At 44.1% G+C, this 22324-nt stretch overlaps 1 protein-coding gene across 7 annotated transcripts in view; it reads right to left on the bottom strand.

Moving 5' to 3' along the window:
* The window catches only part of ARVCF (ARVCF delta catenin family member), a 197890-nt gene that overhangs the window by 140073 nt on the left and 35493 nt on the right, over window positions 1-22324 (bottom strand). For 5 of the 7 annotated variants that reach the window (XM_039332363.1, XM_039332369.1, XM_039332367.1 and 2 more), the window contains exon 3: window positions 5385-5450. The exons of 1 other annotated variant lie outside the window; for it this stretch is intronic. Coding sequence is in view for 1 of the 6 variants with exons in the window: in XM_039332370.1 (XP_039188304.1) it covers window positions 5385-5387 (3 nt within the window). In the remaining 5 variants the exon portion in view is untranslated. Of the gene's footprint in view, window positions 1-5384; window positions 5451-9632; window positions 9705-22324 lie in introns of all 7 variants that reach the window. One more of the 7 variants, XM_039332364.1, reaches the window with a different exon arrangement.

Raw genomic sequence — 22324 nt, 5'->3', positions numbered from 1 at the left:
GCAACTAAAACCACTTAGCATCAGCAACGTTTACTGAATTCCATCGCAAATCATCAACTCTCATAAATGTTTACCGAGCCATCCATAAAACCAAGAACAAATGTTTGCTTGGCTCCATTTCTGAACAGCCTGGAATAGTGTGGATTAGGCATACAGTAAATCAAATTCTACCCTGTCACTCTTTTCTCCGCAAAACCTGTCCACATGCTAAAACATTCTCAGCAACAAGACATAATATCCTGAGGACCCACCTCCTCACCCCATTCCATGACAATAAATTTTGTTTAAACCTAAAGGAAGCCTTCCTGACAAGAAGATTGGAACAGTAGGACCTCTGCAGGTCTTCAGAAAAGGATGGATAGTCGATTCTTGGAGATCATTTAATTGGTCTCTCTGGACGTTCCAGGGAGGTGAACCAAAACCATCCTTTCCAACTCTAAAATTCATTCCACGCTCATTCCCAACTAAAAATGTTCTCCCGTTCAGCTAACCTTTTTCGAAGTTGGATCTTCTCCACCAAAACAGACGTTCCACCACCGTGAGAACATTCTTCCACAGGCAGACCAAGCATGCTTTCATTTCTTGTCCATTTCTCCAACTCTGGAACCTTTAGGGCAGTGGTTCTCAACCTGTGGGTCGGGACCCCATTTGGGGTCGAACGACCATTTCACGGGGGTCGCCAAACAAGGCTGTCTGCCATTTTTTTCTCCCTTTTCTTTGGCCATGCCCCTGGCACCCGGTGATGTATAAGTGGTTGGGGGTCACCACAACATGGGGAACTGTATTATGGGGTCGTGGCATTAGAAAGGTTGAGAACCACTGCTTTAGGGCTTCATCCTTCCAAAACTGCATATCAATACATGTATCTCTCTGTGTATGTGTATGTGTATGTATATATCTGTATAATTTCCATCCTGGGATTTCTGGAACATTGGTAAGATTGAACTTTGGGGGGGTAACGAAGCTCTAAATAAAACCAGAGCAGAACACACAAGCGTCTGTATGCAGAGTTAAGAGACAAAAGTCTGTGTGGGCTCCATAACAGATGTGTCAAAGACACATACCAAGATGAGGAATTAATTGACACTATAAATAGCCATGTGCGAGCTTTAGGAACACAAAGGGCTTAATACACTTATCTACAATCAGAATCTGGCTACAGTTAATTGCTGAGGTGAACTTGAATGCTAAGAAAATCCTCCACCAGAGGACAAAAAACAAGAGATTGAAAAAGGGGGTAATTTAAGCCAATCTGATCATTTGATTCTAAGTCACTGGGAAAGGTCCCTCCATTTACCTCAGAAGAAGCACCACGTGGCTAATTAGGTCCAGAGGGGAAACTGAAGAAAAGCTTTTGATATATATATATTTTCCACACCTGACAAAGGTGTAACTGAATTGTTTCATTCGTGTAGTTACAGGAAAGCATGATGTGTCTTCAGTTCCCCCATTTCCAGGGCATTTATGGGGGCAACTCCTATTTCTATTCTGAGGAATAATTTACCTCATTTACTTATATCCCACCTTTATTCGTTTTATAAAAATAACTCAAACCTATCCAAAACCCTCTCTCCTCCTATTTTCTCCACAACAACGATCCTGTGAGGTGGGTTGGGTTGAGTGAGAGAGGGACTGGCCCACAGTCCCCCAGCTGGCTTTCAAGCCTAAGGTGGGATTTGAACTCACCGTCTGCTGGTGATTGACCCAAAGTCACCAAGCCAGCTTTCGTGCCTAAGGTGGAATTAGAATTCACCATCTCCTGGTGACTGGCCCGAAGTCACCCTTGGCTACTAAAGGGGAGAAGAAGATAATGCCCCATGAAATTCATAAGCTCTTTCATCATCATTTCTTGAGAAGATTGTGTGGTGGAATGTAGTCTGGAGTCCCAGGAGGAATACGTTTTTTTGAGGGTGAAGGTCCATTCTCCGAGCTTGTGGGTTGGTTTCTGGATGTTTTGTTACCAGGCTAGGTAACATCTTCAGTGGAGTTTAGGGGACGTTAGTGTCAACGTTCTGTTTATAAGGGCTTCAGGCGTGGGTGTATCAAGTGAGGGTCTGTGGTGGGTCTTGTGATGGGCCAGGTGTGAGTCATCAATGAGTCTTGTGATGGGTGTTGGGAGGTGAACTGTCAACATCATTGGGAGGTGAACTGCTGGTGGGAATGGGGGATTGCCCGGGATGGTTGAGAGTCAGTGCTGTCTCTGGTTGGCTGTGCGGTTGATTTGGATACGGACGAGTTCGTCGGCTGGTTGTAGATCAGAGTGTCTGTGGACAGAACTGTTGTTGGAGTGCCAGCCTTCAATGAACTCATGCGCCTGGCAGGTGGTAGCGTGACCGATGAAAAAATGTTAAGTTTTTTCCCCAGAGGGCAAAGAAGCAGCAGAACTTGGGATGTCTAGTAGGCAGGAAAAGAGCTACGACAGCTCTTCCCTAGCAATTCACAGAGTGTATCTATAGTTATGCAGATAATTACTTTAGTCTGGTAAGATTCTGTCTATAGGTCAAGGATTCCCAACTGGGGGGTGCGAGAGATATTCCAGGGAGCGCGAAAACTTGGATTTTAGAAGTTTCAAAATTATGGCGTACATGCATAAATCGCTGCCGATATTTCGAACTTCTGTAAGGGGTGCAAGAATATATCAGAAGTGTTCTAGGGGCGCGGAGTATAGAAAAGTTTGGGAACCACTGCTATAGGGGAATGACAATAAAGAAACTACTCAGAACTTCACGTGTCATTCTTGAGGTCTGTTGCTGCTCTAGGTCTATCCAGCTGATCCCTTCTGCTTCATCCCAAAATGACAACTATGCTGCCATAGAACATCCCTCCTTTTTTAGGATCCATTCAGTCTATTCCTCACCTCGTAGTTTTTCACCCTAGACCAGGGGTAGGCAACCTTGGCTTTTTTATGACTCATAGACTTCAACTCCCAGAATTCCTGAGCCAGCATGACTCAGCTCGGAAACCTCTCCCTTTCCCCTCAGCATGGCTGGCTCAGGAATTCTGGGAGTTGAAGTCCACGAGTCATAAAAGAGCCAAGGTTGCCTATCACTGCCCTAGACCAATCTTCACAACCAGCCAGCCTTGATGGGTACCTATTTGGGTCCCCCCCCCCATACACACACACATATTTGCAAACTTCAACTCCATCCCTAGTTTGCAACACCTTTCCCTTGCCTCCATGTCAAAAAGCCTGGTCTAACCAATCAATACAATACCCCCCCAAAAAAAAAATTTGGAAGGAAGAGGACTATGAGAACAAACTGGAAGGCACCTTGTGACCAAATATCGATCTTCTACACAGAGAGTCGAAAAGAGATAGGTGTTTGTGTGCGCGTGTGTGCAGAATTTCCTTCTTGAAGAGCAGGATGATTTTTTTTTTTGAGGTTACCTGTTTTGTTTTGTTTTTCCCTTTCCACAGCACCAGCCAACAACAGCAGCGTGAAACAAATGTACAGTGTCTCCCCAGTTGTCGGGAATAATCTGTCTTTTTGCAAAGAGGCGTTCAATGGCCTGAGAAGCAGATAAGTTTTCGATGACAGCCCCTTCCAAGCCTCGTCATTGGAGGTGATGGATTCTGGAATCCAGCTTTTCTCAGCAGCAGGAACCAACGGAAGAGGCTTTGTAACCACTGGCTGACCATTTGCTTCTAGGTTCCATTCAAAGTGTCTGGTTGTCACCTTCAAAGCCCTACGTGCCTTGGGATCAGGTTATTTGAAGGACCATCTTTTCCAGGTCACATTTACCTGACCCACCAGAGTGGAGAGATAGCGAATGCTATAGGTCCCCTCACCTAGGGAGGTCCATCTGGTTGGACCGAGAAGAACAGGCTTCTCAGTGGTGGCTTCTTCTCTGTTATTTGAAGGACCACCTTTTTCCAGTCACATCTACCTGACCCACCAGAGTGGGGAGGCAGGGTATGTAACAGGTCCCCTTTCTTAGCAGACCAACAAGATGGGCCTTCTCCGTGACAGCTCCCTCCTTGTGGAACGTCATCCCTGTAGAGATAAGATTGCTCTTCTCTGCACTCTTTCCAAAGTCTCAACATCTTTTTCCTTTATCTCCCCAATCTCAAAAACCCTCAGGGAATCTCCTCTTGAGATCCTCTTGTTAACTTCACCCCAAACCACTCAATGAGTTGTAGCCTACTCCACAAGCAGATCTTTTGAGGATTCAGTCTCTCCATCATAAGAAAGGATTCCCCTGGGGAGATCAACTTAGCTGGCAATCTAGTTACTTTCCGGGCATCCAAATGCTTTGTGTTGCCTGTTAAGGCTGTCCCTAAACTGCATTCTTAGAAGGTTATCTCCATCACGCTTTTTCAATTCTTCTGATGCTCATCTTAATCCTAGTGGATTGTCCTCGATTGCTGGATTTAATAAATTGTTTTATTAGGGATTGTTTGTTCTTCTTTGAGGTGCGAGGATTTTATTTGGCTTTTATTGTTCACTGCCATGATTGGCTATAAAGGGGACAGTAAATCTGAGAAAAATGATAAATCACACTAATAATACTGACATATGGTAAGAGCAGAACCTGATTTGCAGGAGAAAAGAAAGCTGTGGTAAATATGGTTTTGCAAGCTTTGTTTGCCAAAGGGGAAAAAAATATTCAAACAGAGAGAGAAGTAAACCCATTGTTGCTTCATTCTTGGGAAGCAGAAAAGAGATTTACAGTCGGCTTTTGTTACTGAACTTCATTTGCAATACAGTTAATAATATATTTCCCACAAGTAAGTGGTTTTGACTATAATAAAGTGATTTTTTAAAAAAAAACAGACATAGAGATAAGCACACAACAGGAACAAAACTCTTAGGACAAACAATCCCCATTTTGTTCCCAATTCTGCAGAATTTTATGAAAAGCAAGAAACTGCCTGTTGTGTCATAAAGAGCAGAAACAAAAACAGCAATTCAGAGTTTCAGGGTGAAACTTTGCAAAGGGCAAACTTTTGAACTGTAGCAAATATTTCCACTTTGAGAGTGGAATCGCTTGACGGAATAGAGCACTTCTGCAATAAAATTAAGTAAACAAAACAAAATTCAAAACATCAGTGAGGACGAAAGGGTAAGATGGGTAGGAGCTGACAGGAACTGCAGAAAGAAAGAAAGAAAGAAAGAAAGAAAGAAAGAAAGAAAGAAAGAAAGAAAGAAAGAAAGGAAGGAGAAGAAAGAAAGAAAGAAAGAAAGAAAGAAAGAAAGAAAGAAAGAAAGAAAGAAAGAAAGAAAGAAAGAAAGAAAGAAAGAAAGAAAGAGTTCCACCACTCAAGTACGTTTGAGAGAGGGGTGAAAATCCATGAAAGTCATCTAGTTCAGGAAGAGCTATGAGGACCAAGTTAATAAGTGAGGGGGCAACATCAATAGCCTTTGGGGTCAGCCTCTGCTTACCATGGCTTCCGTACCAGATCCACCTCCTTGCTTTTAAAGCCCAGAGAATTTCCAGGTTGGCGAAAACTGTTAAGGAACAAGAAAGCCACAACTTAGAAGCTGATCCATGCAACAGAACAAGAATAAGAATAGAATAGAGTTGGAAGGGACCTTGGAGGTCTTCTAATCCAACCCCCTGCTCAAGCAAGACCCTACGCCACTCCAATCAATCAATCTGAATAGAGCTGGAAGGGACCTTGGAGGTCTTCTAGTCCAGCCCCCTGCTCAAGCAGGAAACCCTACACCATTTCAGACAAATGGTTGTCCAATCTCTTCTTAAAAACCTCCAGTGTTGGAGCACCCACAACCTCTGGAGATGTGTTTTAGTCCTTACAGCCCAAAAAGTCTTTTTCTTACCTAAGGGGGAAAAAAAAAAAAACCAGCAACAGCTAAATTGCAAACTTTGCTAGTTATTCTACGGAAGAGATGCTCCCTGATTGTTAGAAAGTTGTACTCTATTCAAAATGTCATACTGTTAACTCAGCAAACAAAAAGTGGTATTTTACATTCATAAATTGCCTCCGGGCAAATGACTAATCTTGCTGTATAGCAGATAGCATCTACTCTACCACTGTGGACCCAGATGCTAAAACTAAAAGAAACTGTCGCAAATTTTGAGGAGAAGTGGTAATTGACATTTGTCAATACTTAAAAATAATCCACTGAATTGAGCACTGCAAGAAAATACTTTATTATTGTATTCAGATTTCCTTCTCCAAACCATTTTAAGTCTAGACAGCAGGATTGATTTCTCCTAAGCTGAGAGCAAACAGAGGATGTTCAAACACAGAGGAAGGCAAAATTCCTGTACCCAGTGGGCTTCAGATCCGAAGGAAGGAAGGAAGGAAGGAAGGAAGGAAGGAAGGAAGGAAGGAAGGAAGGAAGGAAGGAAGGAAGGAAGGAAAAATGGAAGGGAGGGAGGGAGAGAGGAAAGAGAGACGGGAAGAGAGAGAGAGAGAGAGAGAGAAAGGGAGGCAGGGAGGAGGGAAAGAGAGAGAGAAAGGAAGTCGGAGGGAGGGAGGGAGGAGAGAAAAAGGAGAGAGAGAGAGAAAGAAAGAAAAAAGAAAGAGGAAGAGAGGAAAGAAATAGAGGGAGGAGGAAAAGAGAGAGAGAGAAAGGGAGGGAGGGAGAGAGGAAAGGAAAGGAAAGGAAAGGAAAGGAAAGGAAAGGAAAGGAAAGGAAAGGAAGGAAGGAGAAAAAGAGGTGAGGAAGGCAGACAGATGCCCAGACCCATTCTTCCAATCCCAGGAACACATTTGAAGTCCTTCTTCCTCCAAATCATAAATCATTCACTGGTGATATTTAGCCGACACGCAGAGTGATTGTTATTAAATATCACATCTGTATTGTGGATGAGGTCATGTCTATTAAGACCCGTCTCCCCCTTGGTCTTTTAGTCAGGGCCAACTCTTTGCCCTCCTCCCCAAAATAACTCAAGATGTCGTTGTGGTTTTCTTTAATTGGCAGGACCTCCTCGTGATAAGCGCTTGGAATGGGATGGGATGGGATGGGATGGGATGGGATGGAAGAGAAGAGAGGAGAGGAGAGGAGAGGAGAGGAGAGGAGAGGAGAGAAGAGAAGAGAAGAGAAGAGAAGAGAAGAGAAGAGAAGAGAAGAGAAGAGAAGAGGACTAGCTGTATATATACATTTATAAATTAGAATATATATATATAAATTAGAAGAGAGATTTTATACACATGCAATCCAATGGCCAAGCCGCAGAATATTGCTAAGACGGGACGTCGACATTCTTACGGAGTCCTAAAAATGAATTTTAGCATTGTGCCAGGACAAACTGAACAAAAACGTGGCGCGGTGCATGTCTGATTATTTGACGCAGCTGATACGGACCTGCAATTATTTGATTCACATGTTAACATAACAAAATGTGGGGAGGCTGGTGATGTTTCCCAAAGCACATGGCATATGGCACATTACATCAAGCATTAAGCAGGCCAATTTCCCCCCCCCCCCTCAGACTTATCTTCAAAAACATCGACTCACTCCACATGCTGGTTTGTTTTAGGCCTGTAAAGAAATCATGACGGATTAAGGGCGTGTTGATGTTCTCACTGCGCTGATGTTTATTCATTAAAGTTGCTGGGGTCCCCCCCTTTTTCGGTCTTGGCTGTACACATTTCGTGCTTTTTTTTAGGGTTCGGCTTTCGAGATCAATGCAAAATGTCCTTAAAAGGGCAGAGAGAGGCACCCCCCCCCTTTGCTTAGGCAGCACAAAAGCGGGGTTGTGGGTGCGCACGCATGTGTGAGCACACCAGGGACGAACCTGTGTTCCTCTCCCCGTTCTCCACTGCGGAGGACCATATTTGTGATTTATAGATTCATTTCCTTCTGGCTTGCTGTGCTTAGAGGCGACTCGGAGCGATTTGCAGGTTGGAATAATTGCTTGCCATTAATTTGGAAGCGGTTGGGACGGGAAAGAGACTGCAACATTTGGAGGGAGACACTGGCGCATAAGAGCGATTGCAGAAGCAGAGGAGAAGGAGGAGATCAAAAGGATGGGGAAGGGTCCCCGGCAAGGCAGGGCGGGGGGCAATTGAGGGACTCGCTGGTTAGAAATAGGTTTGTCTCCTTGAATTGACCAAATATGTATTTTTTTAAAAAAAAAGCCGGAGAAGTAATAATATTAGATTTTTCTCCTGCTGTTTTTTTTTTTAAATATACGTACAAGGAGCCCTCAACTTACGACCACAGTTGAGCCCAAAGCTTCCATTGCTAAGTGAGACAGTTGTGAATTTTGCCCCATTTTACGACCTTTCCTTCCACAGTTAGTAACACGGTTGTTAAATGAATCTTAACGGTTGTAAGTCGAGGTTACAACGGCTGGAAATTGATCAAGGAGAGAAGCAACCTGGAATGAAGGAGAAACTTCCTGACAGTGAGGACAATCAACCAGTGGAACAGCTTTGCCTTCAGAAATCATGGAGATTTTTAAGAAGAGACTAGGCAGTCACCTGTCTGAAATGGTATAGGTTCTCCTGCTTGAGCGGGGGGCTGGACTAGAAGACCTCCAAGGTCCCTTCCAGCTCTATTCTATTCTTATTCTTATTCTGTTGCACGGATCAGCTTCTAAGTTGTGGCTTTCTTGTTCCTTAACAGTTTTCGTCAACCTGGGAATTCTCTGGGCTTTAAAAGCAAGGAGGTGGATCTGGTACGGAAGCCATGGTAAGCAGAGGCTGACCCCAAATGAGATTAATGTTGCCCCCTCACTTATTAACTTGGTCCTCATAGCGCTTCCTGAACTATGCAAACGGATGTCAAAATTGAACAGTCCCCTCTCTCTCAACAGAGGGGGAGGGATATGACATCATCGATCACCAGTCTACAACACAGTCCTTTCAAGAAGGCTCCACACCCATTTGGACCCCTCAGGTGACCTTGAGGACCCAAATAAACCTCCAAGCGGCCTCGACAACTCTCTAGAAAAAAAGGCAAATGACCAGCTCTCTGCAAGGAGTATAAATCCTTCCACTCCCCACCATCCAATCCGAGCTGAGGAAGCTTCTTGGATGAGAAGCGAAACGTCTTCAAAGAAAAACAAGAAAGTCCAGTTGCCTCTTGGGGGGGGGGGTGGAAGCACCTTTGGGACAAAGTGCCCAAAATGTGATCACCTGAGCTCAGAGGAGGCCGTTGACACTTCAAAACTGAGTCATTAAGTCGAGGATCTGTGTTTCTTTGGCTAGGAAGTAAGGGTGTCCATCTCGCTCAGGGCTGTTCTGCCCCATTCTGGAACGTGTTTCTGTTTATTTTATCTTTTTTGGCTTGGGCAAAACTCTGTGGCAGATTGGCTTCCTAAAATAACTCAAATGCAATGACTCGCATCAAATGTCTGTGGGAAGGAAAATAACTCGGCAAAGGAACTGCTCTCCCCGGGATGCAAAAGAGGGAGAACGGTGGCCAGGAAGCGGCTGCGTCATCGCTGCGTTCCTGTTCCAGCCAGTCCTCGACTTACAGCAGTTCAAAGTTACCACAGCACTGAAACAAGGGACTGATCGCCGGTTCTCCCACTTACGACCGTTGCAGCCTCCCTGTGGTCACGGGATCAAAATTCAAGCGCTTGGCAACTGACTCGTATTTATGACGGCCCCAGTGTCCCCGGGGTCATGCGATCCCCTTTTGCGACCGTCTGACAAGCAAGGTCCATGGAGGAGGGGAAGCCAGATTCACTTAACAACTGTGTGATTTACTTACCGCCTGCTACACAACGCCTCAGAGGTAACAACTGTCAGTAAGGAAGAGAAGAACCTCTGTACTGTGCAGGATCTAGAGATAGCAGAAATGAAGAGGGAAAAAGGAATGACAAACTACAAAGACTTGCAAACAGCGCCAGAACGACTGAGGCAAAAGAAAGCAAAGATAGCGCCCATGGTAAAAAGGTGATCCCGACTGCGGTCGTAAGCGGAGGACTATCTGCCTTTTTCAATTTTAAAACAAAGACAACAAGACCAGCAGGGGGGTTGGACTTGAAGACCTCCATGGTCCCTTCTAGCTTTGTTCCTCTATGGTTCTTGCCAGGGTCTCTTGCTTGAGCAGGGGGCTGGACTAGATGACCTCCAAGGTCCCTCCCAACTCTATTACTCGATGATTCGATGGCTAACCCAAAATGGAAGCTAATTTGGACTCTTGTCTCTTTGGGTGATGAAACCACCCGGTGTCAGAAGGAGCTTCTACCAGGCAAATGAAGACTATTTTGGGGGGGGGGGGAATAAATAAATAAAGATTCGATCTCTTTTCGACAATTCGCTGACCGCTTCCAGCCACCCGGTCCTTCCTGCGTCATTTCCTGCCGTTCCAATAACTCACCTTCTTTTCATTCGGTTTTGAAAAGAAAAAAAAAATATTTGGGGGGCCTGGCATGTTTGCAACCGAAATGAGTCTGGTTTTTCATAGCTGCCAGGCTGGGAATAGGATTTATTGATTTAAAAAAAAAAAAAGGTTTCTGGGGAAGGAGGGGGCGCCCTACAGCACAGCTCTGATCTACCTGCTAAGGTTTTTTTAATGTTTTCCCATGGTTTTAGTTCAAAAAAGGAGCCTCATTGGGCCAGAGACTGGGGTAGCCCTAAATTCTATCAGTGACCCTGGTCTTTTTGAGAATCCCAGATTGAGGGGCTCCCCCAAAACCACTCAGTCTTCCTCCAAAGAATCCTAATTTTCCCACTGATTTGCACCCTACTATTTTCTTCTGTTTTTAGCTCCCAAAATGTGCTTTGGCACCTTCTTGTTTTGCCAGTGCTTGCTTGGCACAGCTGCGGGTGTTGACAGACTGAAAACATGTCTCCTTTGATGTTTCCTTCCCTCGGGTTTTTTTTTTTGCTTCCTTCCTTCCTCTCTTCCTTCCCTGTCTCATCCTTCCCACGCTCCATCTCATCTCCCTCCCTCCCTTCCCTCTCTCTATCCCACCCTCCATTTTTCCTTCCTTCCTTCCTTCCTTCCTTCCTTCCTTCCTTCCTTCCTTCCTTCCTTCCTTCCTTCCTCTCTTGCTTATCTCTCTCCCTCCCTCCTTTCTTTCTCTCTTTCCTTCCTTCCTTCCTCTCTTCCTTCTCTCCCTTCTTATTCTTCTCTCTCTCTCCCTCTCTTTCTCTTTCCTCCCGCCCTCCCTCTCTCCCTTCCATCTTTCTTTCTTTTCTTTCTCTCTCCCCTCCCTCCCTCTCTCCCTTTCATCTTTCTTTCTCTTTCCTTTCTCCCTCCCTCCTTCCTTCCCTCCTTATTCTCCCTTCTCCCTCTCTCTCCTCCCTTCCTCCCTCTCTCCCTCTCATCTTTTTCTTTCTCTTTCTTTCTTTCTCTTTCCTCTTTCTCCCTCCTTCCTTCCTTCCCTCCTTATTCTTCCTTCTCCCTCCCTCCTTCCCTCTCTTTCCCCTTCCATGTTCTCAACCTTGGCAAGCTGAAGATGTGTAGACTTCAATTCCCATCTGGCTGGGGAAGCCATTCCACTGCCTGGGGGATTCTGGGAGTCGAAGTCCACACACCTTCCATTTGCCGAGGATGAGAAGCATCGCTCTCAACAATCCAGCCGAGGCTGTCTAACGAGAACAGGGAGGTAGATCTAATTAATGTCTCTCTGGATCTTCTCCAGAAGATCCCCATGCTGTTCCGGCGTTGCAAGGCCAGCATTTGCTGCCCCCAAACCAACACGAACCCTCGGCTTTCCTGTTTTACACTCAAGAGAGCTTCGCCGATGACGCAGGTCTCGGCTGCAGCCCAGTTAAATTAATGTGCTTTGGAAATTAGCCAGTCTGAGAAAACGAATTGGCACTTGCGGCTCTCTAGGTATACCTTGGAAGGTAATGAAGCAAAGGAAACACAGGTGTTTAAAAAGGAGAAGCGGGGAAGGAGAGAGAAAGCCCAGATACCTACGGCGGCGTCATTTGAAAAATCTCCCCTGATGCATCACAACTGTGTGCCCATCACTAACTGTCCCACTGTTTCTCCCGGCTTCAGTAAACAGAGACTACAGCTAAGCAAAGGCAGCTTCCTCGCGTGAATTATTGGCAGTCCAAGAATCAGATCAGACCAGCAATTAATATTTACTCGACTGAGCTAGCAACATTCTTCCGACTTGTTTCTGCTCCTACGTAGATGGACCTCAGGGGTCCCGGGTGCTCTCTGAGCTTGCTTGTTTTCTTGCAGATGTTTCATTACCCAAACTAGGTAACATCATCAGTGCTAGAAGGGATTGGAATTTATGGAGAGGAGAGGAGAGGAGAGGAGAGGAGGGAAGGAAGGAAGGAAGGAAGGAAGGAAGGAAGGAAGGAAGGAAGGAAGGAAGGAAGGAAGGAAGGAAGGAAGGAAGGAAGGACGGACTATGGGGTCTTTGGTGCTCTCTGAGCTTGCTGGTTTTCTTGCAGACATTTCATCACCCTAACTAGGTTACATCATCAGTGCTAGAAGGGAGTGGAATTTATGGAGAGGAGAGGAGAGGAGAGGAGGGAAGGAAGGAAGGAAGGAAGGAAGGAAGGAAGGACTATGGGGTCCTGGGTGCTCTCTGAGCTTGCTGGTTTTCTTGCAGACATTTCATCACCCTAACTAGGTTACATCATCAGTGCTAGAAGGGAGTGGAATTTATGGAGAGGAGAGGATTGGGGAGGGGAGAGGGAGCGAGGGTGGAAGGGAGAAAAGGAAAGGAAAGGAGTAGGGTGGAGTGGAGTGGAATGGAATGGAATGGAATAGAATAGAATAGAATAGAATGGAATAGAATAGAATGCAATGCAATACAATACAATACAATAGGAAGGGACCTTTGAGGTCTTCTAGTCCAACCCCCTGCTCAGGCAGGAAACCCTATCTGAGCAGGGGGTTGGACTAGAAGACCTCCAAGGTCCCTTCCAACTCTGTTGTTAAGTGAATCTGTCTTCCCCACTGACTTCCTTGGTCAGTTGCCAAAGGTCCAAATTTTGATCACCTGATCACAAGAATCCTGCAACGGTCGTGTAAGTGTGAAAACTAGTCATAAATCCCTTCTTTCCGTGCCATTGCAACTTCAAACAGTCACTAAACGAACAGTTACAAGTCGAGGACTACCATAGGTGGGTGCTGTGAGTATGGGAATGTAATATTGATAAAAGTATATAGATGTGGGGTGGAGAAGTGTTTTTATAATGTTTTCTGAAGATTGTTCTATTTTTTTTTTTTTCAATTTCTCAAACCTGGCTTTCAGCCTCCTCTGTAAACCTTAATCCATTTGTTATTTTTTTTTCCCTTTTAGTGTCTCCTGTCTGCTAGTGCTGCCTTTAATGTAGTTAATGTTTTGCATAGATATGTAATTGCCTTCCATTTCTGAAGGTTTAGCAGGCTGGAATGGGCTTTTTACAAACAGGAAAGGAAACACATCCTAGGTGAAAAATGTTTTTTTTTTTCCTGCATTGGGAGAAAAAAAATAACTATTTTGGCAAGGGCAAGCTTCAAAGTTTGGTTTATTTTGAAAATATTTTGTCGTTTTGAAACCTGGGACTGGATATATTCCAATTCAGGGGCAGAGTTCTTTGTTTGCCAAAACAAAAAAAAAGGACAACAATTCAGATCTAAAAATATTTCAGAAATTTAAAGCTGAACTTAAAACATATCGGCTTAGGCAGGAAGAGGGGAAAAAACAGCTTAATCATGCAGTGTAAAACAAATCAATCTCAACTAATCCATATTTCTTTTTTTCTTTCTTTTTTAAAATATCCATACCCTTCGCTACGCTTTTTCCACCTTTTTCTTTAAATTTCTTTTTTAAAAATGGGATCCGACAGTTACTTTTTCCACCTCCCACCTACTCTGCCTTTATTTCTTTTTTTAATTTTAAATTTTTCAAACAAAAGAAAATTGGCATACAGATAGTCCTCCATTTACAACCAGCAGTGATTTGCTGATAATAACCATGGCAGACAAAGTCATAATATCGGGCGTGATTTGCGTAACAGTCTAAAAAGTGTTGCTTAGCCACAAAAATTCTTGTCCTATTTAATGGTGATGTCAAGGATTACCTGCCCTAGGTTTAGGAAATATCCAGTTTTTGAATAAATGTTATTTTCCCTCCAGAGAAAGAAAAAAAAAAAAAGAAAGAAAGAAAGAAAGAAAGAAAGAAAGAAAGAAAGAAAGAAAGGGGGAAGAGATGGGAAAGAGGAAGGGAGGGAGGGAGGAAGGAAGGAGGGGAGGAGGAGAAGAGAGATGGGAAAGAGGGAGTGAGGAAGGAAGGAAGGAAGGAAGGAAGGAAGGAAGGAAGGAAGGAAGGAAGGAAGGAAGGAAGGAAGGAGAAAAAGAGAAAGAAAAAAAGACAGTCTCTCTTCCTTTGGCATAGATTTCATAATATTTTACAACTCAAGACAGTTTTATGTGCAATTTGATTTACAGTGTTCAAACAAACATGTGCTACACGGAAGTGATTGATATCCATTTAATTTTGCTTTAGTATCACAACACGACCGTTAATTAATTTGTTGGATGGGTGTACTTTGCTGTTTTTTTTCTTTTGTTTCTGTATTTTTTTCTCTGCACTTTTTTTCAATGGGGGCAAATGGCCTTCGTGACTAAAGCAGGACTAGAACTCACTGTCGCCTGGTGATTGGCCCAAAGTCACCCAGTTGGCTTTCATGGCTGAGGCTGAACTAGAACTCCCTATCTCCTGGTGATTGGCCCAAACCGCAACCCAAAACCCATGCGTGTCAACAGAGAGGGCTCCGAGTATCGCCTCTGGCATGTGTGCCATAGGTTCGCCACCACTGGCATATAGTGTGGTGAACTATTTATGGAGGAGCTGTCTTCACCCTTTTTCTCTTACACAAACTATCTGAGCTGAGTTGTCTCTTAAATCCTCTGGAATGCTACCCCTCCCGCCTGGGAATCCAGACTACTACATGCCATCAGAGATGTGCAGTCTTGATCTGTCCTAGTAATGCCCTCAAGATGGTAGCGTTGTTAATATCATCCGCCTCTTATCCTTCCCCTTTTCCTCTCCCGACTTGAAATATTTCCCAACTTCTTGGTGGCGGTTTTGAGAACGAAGACTCTGCTGTGTTGATTATTTTTCAAGTTGTCTATGATCCAAGGTCATATTTTTCAAAACCCAGCTGGCCTGCAGAACTTTCTCCCTTATAACGGAACGGCCATCAACATTAGAGAGTTCCTTCTCCCTTTGGCTTGAACTCATGCCAATCCCGAAGAAATATTTTCCAAGTGGTTTGTCCAAGGTCAGTTGGAATATTACAAATATATATATATTCTTCAATGCAGAACCTTCTTCATCCTGTATTGGGGGCACACTAAGCCCACTGCAGCCTGATTTATGGCAAATTGATGTTTTAGTTACCCACTGCCAGTTTCTCTTTTCTCACAACTGGTGTGATTGTCATGGCAATTGCTTGCTTCCAAGATGTACTGAGCCCGGGGGGGGGGGGGAGTTGGTGTCAGCCCCTAAAGGCCTATTTTTAAAGCTTGTTGTGAAAAAAAGAAAAATAAAAAATACGAACGAGACGAGACCTTTATGAGCACTAATCTGCAAAAGGAGAAACTATTTCTTAAAGCCGTTTGTGTCTTTGCAGGTTTAATCTTTTGCGCTTAAACCGAGACAGTACGCAAGCCGGTGGAAACGTTTTATTAATGCTCCGTTTTGCAAAAAACAAAACAATAAAAAAAACTGGCGTAAGAAAACAGAGGGTTTTGGAACGAAACACGTAGAACATGTGCCTGGCAAAGACAAGCTCTTATATTCAATTTTCAGCGTCTCTGGGTGATTGTGGATGAGGAAAAAAAACCAATGTTGTAACCTTGTCAGGAGCATCGACAAAACAAGTCTGAATACTTACTCTGGCATAACAGCAAATAGTTTCTGTGCAGTTGTATGAAATCTATATTTTACTCAGAACTGCAGAGGAGTGAGAAAAATAAGTATTGACAAGTGACAAGTTTCTCTAGGAAAAACACTAAAAAAATCCAATGGGGAAATGATCCCAGCTGTGTGCTTCGTCTTGTGTGGATTGAGCACCTAGTGCAGTGGTGGCGAACCTATGGCATGGGTGCCAGAGGCGGCACTCGGAGCCCTCTCTGTGGGCATGCACACTGTCGCCCCAGCCTCGCTTCCCCCGCGCCCCCCTCACCAGCAGCCCCCCCCCAGAAGAGAGTTCCCCCTGGACGTGGCCCGTACGGAGCAGCGCAGCCAAGGAGATGACAAGTGGGCAGTAGGGACAAGACTCCGCCCTCACGCCTCGTTGCACACTGATGATGCTGCAGGGCTTGGGTGGAGGACGTGGCCGCCATGGCACTGCAGGGCCACCTGGGAGATCTGCAGTGGGCCATGGAGGTGGTGGGTGGCCCTGTGGGTGGGGGGGGCACGGAGCGGGAGTGGGGGGGCATGGTGGTGGTTTTTGGGCACTCAGTCTCTACAAAGTTCATCATCACTGATCTAGTGGTTACTGCTAGTGGCTGGCGATCAACATGCACTAGAGGTTTCTTGTTTAGGAGTAGGAAATAGATTTTATTGCCGGACCAGATTTATATTATCCTTTCACGTTCTAATTTTCTTGATGACTGCATTTTTAAAAGGGTCATTTGCAACACCAGAATTTCTTTCCTGTAATTACAGCTGAAAAGATGGCTTCAATTTTTAAACAAATATTCTCTGGACCCACTGCAGCATACGTAGGGGTGTGGGAGAAAGGAGAGGAAAAATGAAATACTGCCCGCCACCAGTGTCAACATATGACAAGTCAGATAAAGTCTAGACTATGAGATTTCATCATTTTGTGGCAATCTGGATGATGACTTGGCTCCGCGCTGGAGCAATTTGAATACAATGGCGGGAACCCCCCCCCGATCAAATCCAAATGGAATACCAGAAAAAAGCAATTGATGGTACTCATTTCCAAATCTATCTGTGTCTGTCTGTCTGTCTATCTATCTATCTATCTACCTACCTACCTACCTATCTATCTCCCTGTCTACCTACCTATATATATTTATCTATCTCTCTATCTATCTCTATCTATCTATCATCTATCTATCTATCTATCTATCTATCTATCTATCCCTATTATCTACCTACATACCTCTCTATTTATCTATATCTATCTATCTATCTATCTATCTATCTATCTATCTATCTATCTATATCGTTATCTACATACCTATATATATTTATCTATCTATCTATCTATCTATCTATCTATCTATCTATCTATATCTTTATCTATCTCTATCTGTCTGTCTATCTATCTATCTATCTATCTATCTATCTATCTATCTAAGTATCTATCTATCTATCTATCTATCTATCTATCTATCTATCCCTATCTATCTACCTACATATCTCTATATCTATCTATTTATCTCTTTATATATATATATATATATATATATATATATATATACATACATATCCCTATCTATCTACCTACATAGCTCTCTATTTATCTATCTCTCTATTTATCTCTCTATCTCTATCTATCTATCTCACATTTGTATAGTCTTGCACAGTGATTCTGGGCAGCGTAGATAATAAAATATACATAACCACCATTAAAAGCAGCCAATGTAAATTAAAAGGATAAAAGGAAAAGACAAAATCGCAGAAAAGCATCCCAAAGAGCATCTTCCGCTAACATCAGCCATCCCAGAAAGACGATGAGTGAAGAAAGAAGAAGCAAAGGAAGGTAGACAACGTGGAGAAATTCAGCACCCTGGACAGCGCTGAAAATACAAAAGCCCTTGGAGATACCTGGATTTAGTTCAGCACCCTGACCAGCTACTTGAAAGGAGTAAAGGCAGGAAACAAGCTCGTTCACAACAAAATTTGGGTTGACAACATCTCCAGGAGATCTTCTCCTGTGACTGTTGCATTTGGTTACCCCACTTCCCTCTCCTTTGGCACGTGTTGGCTCCTTCTAAAGCAAGTTGAAGAACTACTCGAGGGTCTTCAAACATTGTTGGCTCATCTCCCATCTGCTAGAGACCTTCACGCCAAAAGGTTGCCAAGAAACAGCTGCCCAAATGTGATCTGACTGTCACACCAAGGAGAGAGTTTGTGAAATCTTGGAGGCTGCCATAGTTTAGCAAACATGGGATGTTTCTGAATGGACGGATACAGACAAATTATTTCCTAAGTCTGGGCTAAGTCTCAAGGGGGGTTGGGTTTCTTTTCTGTTATCAGGCTTTTAATGCAGTAGCCCTTCAGTAGGTTTCAACAAAACCTAGCAAAGCTGGGATTCTCGAAGTCTTCCTGCCACCTCCAAATACTTGTTTCCCCAGCCTTCAACAGCTTCACTGAAGCAAAACAGCTGGGTAAAACCAAATTACCTGACTCACTGGAGGCGTCAAGGTGCAACGTCTCATTCTGTTCTTCCATACTTGTGCTTAGCTACAGTGGTCGGAAAGGATGCTGCTCCATGAATCTAGGAACACAATCCCCCCAAGCAGTCTGGAATGGTCCAAACTGAGACAAAAACAAAGGGTCCCAGGTGCTCTCTGAGCTTGGTTCTTTTTGGGAGGAGGAGGAGGAGGAGGAGGAGGAGGAGGAAGACTGTAGGATCCTTGGTGCTCTCTGAACCTGGTGGTTTTCTTGGAGATGTTTCATGACCCAACTAGGTAGCATCATCAGGGCTAGAAAGGAGTGGGGTTTGCAGGGGCAGGAGGAAGAGGGGGGAGGGGAGGAGGAGGAAGAGGAAGACTGTGGGGTCCTTGGTGCTGTCTGAGTTTGGTTCTTTCCTTGCAGCTGTTTCATTACCCAATCTAGGTAACATCATTAGTGTCCAGCACTGATTAGTGACGTCACCTAGTTCGGTCATGAAACATCTGCAAGAAAACCACCAAGCTCAGAGAGCACCAAGGATCAGCTTAACAACGAGTGGGACTCTCTGGATGAAGCCTTGCTGCCCTATAGCTCTGGGCCCCACACAGGGGTAGGAAAGACACAGCAAGGTGACCATGCTGAAGGCATCACGGAGCCAACAGAGAAGCTCATGACCCTAATTGGTCTTCTTCTGGGTTCAGATTCATGAGAACATCAAGAGGGGCACAGCCTCTCAGTCTTTTGGGACAGATGCACTGTCCCAGGATCACTATCTGTGACATTCCCAGCTGGCCTCTGACCATGAAGTCAATGGGGGAAGCTGGATCCATTTAAGGACCGTATGCCTGCAGTGATCTGCTTTGTAACCATGATATAAATTCGGGCGTGACTCATTGAACCCCCTTGCTTAGCAACAAAAATTCCGGTCCTAACTGTGGGTATCTGCAATTACACAACCCCTGTGTCGATCTAAGATAAAACACCCAAGCGACGTTTCCTTCTCATCTGCCGGTGGGGAATACCAGAGCGAGGCGGCGGCTTTACCCCCAGCGCGCTCCATAATTAATGAAATGAAATGTAAGCGATCCAAAATGAGTTATTTGCAAGCTTGCAGATTGCCGCAGACAATGGGGGAAGCCCCAAGTATGCAATTAGCAGACGTATAATTAAGCACACTGGGTTGGGTCATTCTGCTCTCAATTTGAATAATTGCAGCTCAGGCAATCCCTGAGACCAGAAAAGAACGAAAGAAAAAAAAAGAAATCTGGCTTACGAAGAAGCCCGCTGTATATTCGACTGAAGTGGAGATCAAATCGGAATTTAAATCAAGAGTCCCGTTCTCTCCCTCTCTTCTACGTTCCGTCTCCACCCCCTGCGCAATCAATAGAAGCAATCCAAACAAAAAGAGGAAAAAGAAAAAAAAAAAACCCGACAAGACAATGCCGTATAGATTTTGGAAAACTGTCAAGCTTTCTCTTCATTGCATAATTAATACTGCGCCGAACCTCTCCCGCAGCTGAGAGACACTGGGACTTTGCCAAAGAGGGAAGCCTGAGACTTCCACCAGTTCCTCAGTCTATTTTAGGAGGATCCAGCTTGCAGTCAAGGAAGTGTAACAGAATAACAGAGTAATCCGAACAATAGAGTTGGAAGGGACCTTGGAGGTCTTCTAGTCCAACCCCCTGCTCAGGCAGGAGATTCTAGATAATTTCAGACAAACGGATGTCCAGTCTCTTCGTAAAAGGCTCCAGTGACGGAGCACCCACAACTTCTGGTGGCAAGTGCTTACACTAGTTAATTGTTCTCACTGTTTGTTGTTCTCACTACAGTTGACTTAAGTTCATGTCTAATGAATAAAAGATAATAATAAAGTTGGAAGGGACCTTGGAGGAATCGCTATACCATTACAGACAAATGGCTGTCCAGTCTCTTCTTAAAGACTTCCAGTGTTGGAGCATTCACTGCTTCTGGAGGCAGGTTGTTCCACTGGTTAATTGTTCTAACTGTCAGGAAGTTTCTCCTTAGTTCCAGGTTGCTTCTCTCTTTTGATTAGTTTCCATCCCTTGCTTCTTGTCCTGCCTTCAGGTGCTTTGGAGAATAGCTTGACTCCCTCCTCTTTGGGGCAGCCCCTGAGATACTGGAATACTGCTATCATGTCCCCCCTCGTCCTTCTCTTCATTAAACTAGACATACCCAATTCCAGCAGCCGTTCTTTATATGCTTTAGGCTCCAGTCCCCTAATCATCTTTGTTGCTCTTCTCTGTACTCTTTCTAGACTAGAGTCTCAACATCTTTTTTACATCGTGGTGACCAAAACTGGATGCAGGATTCCAAGTGTAGCCTTACCAAGGCATTGTAAAGTGATATTAACTCTTCACGTGATCTTGATTCTATCCCTCTGTTAATGCAGCCTAGCACTGTTTTGGCTTTTTTGGCAGCTGCAGCACACGGCTGGCTCCTACTTAAGTGATTGTCCACTAGAACTCCAAGATCCCTCTCACAGTTACTACCATTGAGCAAGGTACCCCCTATACCAGTGTTTCCCAAACTTGACAATTTTAAGGCATGAGGACTTCAACTCCCAGAATTCTACAGCCAGCAATGCTGGCTGTGGAATTCTGGGAGTTGAAGTCCTTATGCCTTAAAATTGTCAAGTTTGGGAAACACTGCCCTATACTATACCCATGCATTTGGTTTTTCTCGCCTAAATGTAGAGAACTATGACCTGGAGGACTGAGAATCTCCGTAGACATAAGAGATGGAGCAGCCAACAAAACCTCTCTCAGTTTACTACATGAACCTCAAAATAATAATAATAATAATAATAATAATAATAATAATAATAATAAAAACAACAGGCAAGCACCTGCAACATAACACCCCAGACTTAACAATTGTCGATAAGAAAGACAAAAAAGTCTGGATAGTGGACATGGCAGTGCCTGGAGACAGCAGAATAGAAGAGAAAGAACTGGAGAGGATAACAAAATACAAAGACCTACAAATAGAAATAGAAAGACTGTGGCAAAAGCAAGCAAGGGTAGTACCAATAGTCATAGGCTCCTTGGGTGCAATCCCAAAACAGCTGGAGCACCACTTGAACACCATTGGCATTGACAAATTCGCTATTAGTCAATTGCAAAAGGCGGCCTTACTAGGAACTGCTTCCATCCTGCGACGATATCTGTAATACCATCAAACATCCACATCTGCCTATCCCAGGTCCTGGGTAAGGACTCGATAGGTAGACAAAATGCCAAATCCAGTCTGAACATCTGGCTGACTGTGCGATGATCGATAATAATAATAATAATAATAATAATAATAATAATAATAATAATAATAATAAGTTGGAAGGGACCTTGAAGGTCATCTAATCCAACCCCCTGCTCAGGCAGGAAACCCTACACTATTTCGGACAAATGGCTGTCCAGTCTCTTCTTAAAAACTTCCAGTGTTGGAGCATTCATCCGAGTTGGGTTTTTTTTATCTCTCACAAATCAGGGAGTGATTTCCCCCCACATACACACACACACACACCCAACAAGTCTTTCAAGCCAAGCGGAAGACACTCAATATTTCAGGGCTAATCCATTCAAGGGGGGGGGGAGAAATAGCCTACTCCCTCTGAAGCATGTTTCTGGCCAATTAACTTAAGCAGTGAAAATATGGTCTTGTTAAGTATTCAAGCAAGTTCTGTTCCCTCTTTCCTGTTGGCTTATAAGTTAGCAACCTCTCCCAGGCCCGTGGATCTTAATGGGAGTATTTGGCATATGGACGACAATTTTAATGGCATTGATAAAGCATTAGAGAGGGGGGCGGCAATCAATGCTAGCCAATTGCCAACCGCTTGGAGAGAATGAGAAAAAAATAGCGGTTGATGGGAGTTTTAGCCCAAAACAGAACGAATTCCAGCCTAATTTAGGATAGGCCAGGAGGAGAACCAGATCAGTTCAGCCCAACAAAGAAGCCTGGCTTTTCAACCCAGAGATGTTTAAATGTGAGCTAAAATGCTGGAGGGTTTCCTTCTCTCTTTTACGGCTTGCATTAAAAAGAAAAAAAAAAAGGAAAAAAAGTAATCTTACTGGGTTAAGAATCGTGCTAGAAGCAGCTTAGGGCACAA

The sequence above is a fragment of the Crotalus tigris genome, unplaced genomic scaffold, assembly GCF_016545835.1.
Source record: "Crotalus tigris isolate CLP2741 ecotype Arizona unplaced genomic scaffold, ASM1654583v1 scf7180000024461.2689607, whole genome shotgun sequence".
In the NCBI taxonomy this organism is placed as follows: domain Eukaryota; kingdom Metazoa; phylum Chordata; class Lepidosauria; order Squamata; family Viperidae; genus Crotalus; species Crotalus tigris.
This window is presented reverse-complemented; position numbering and strand designations above follow the sequence as displayed.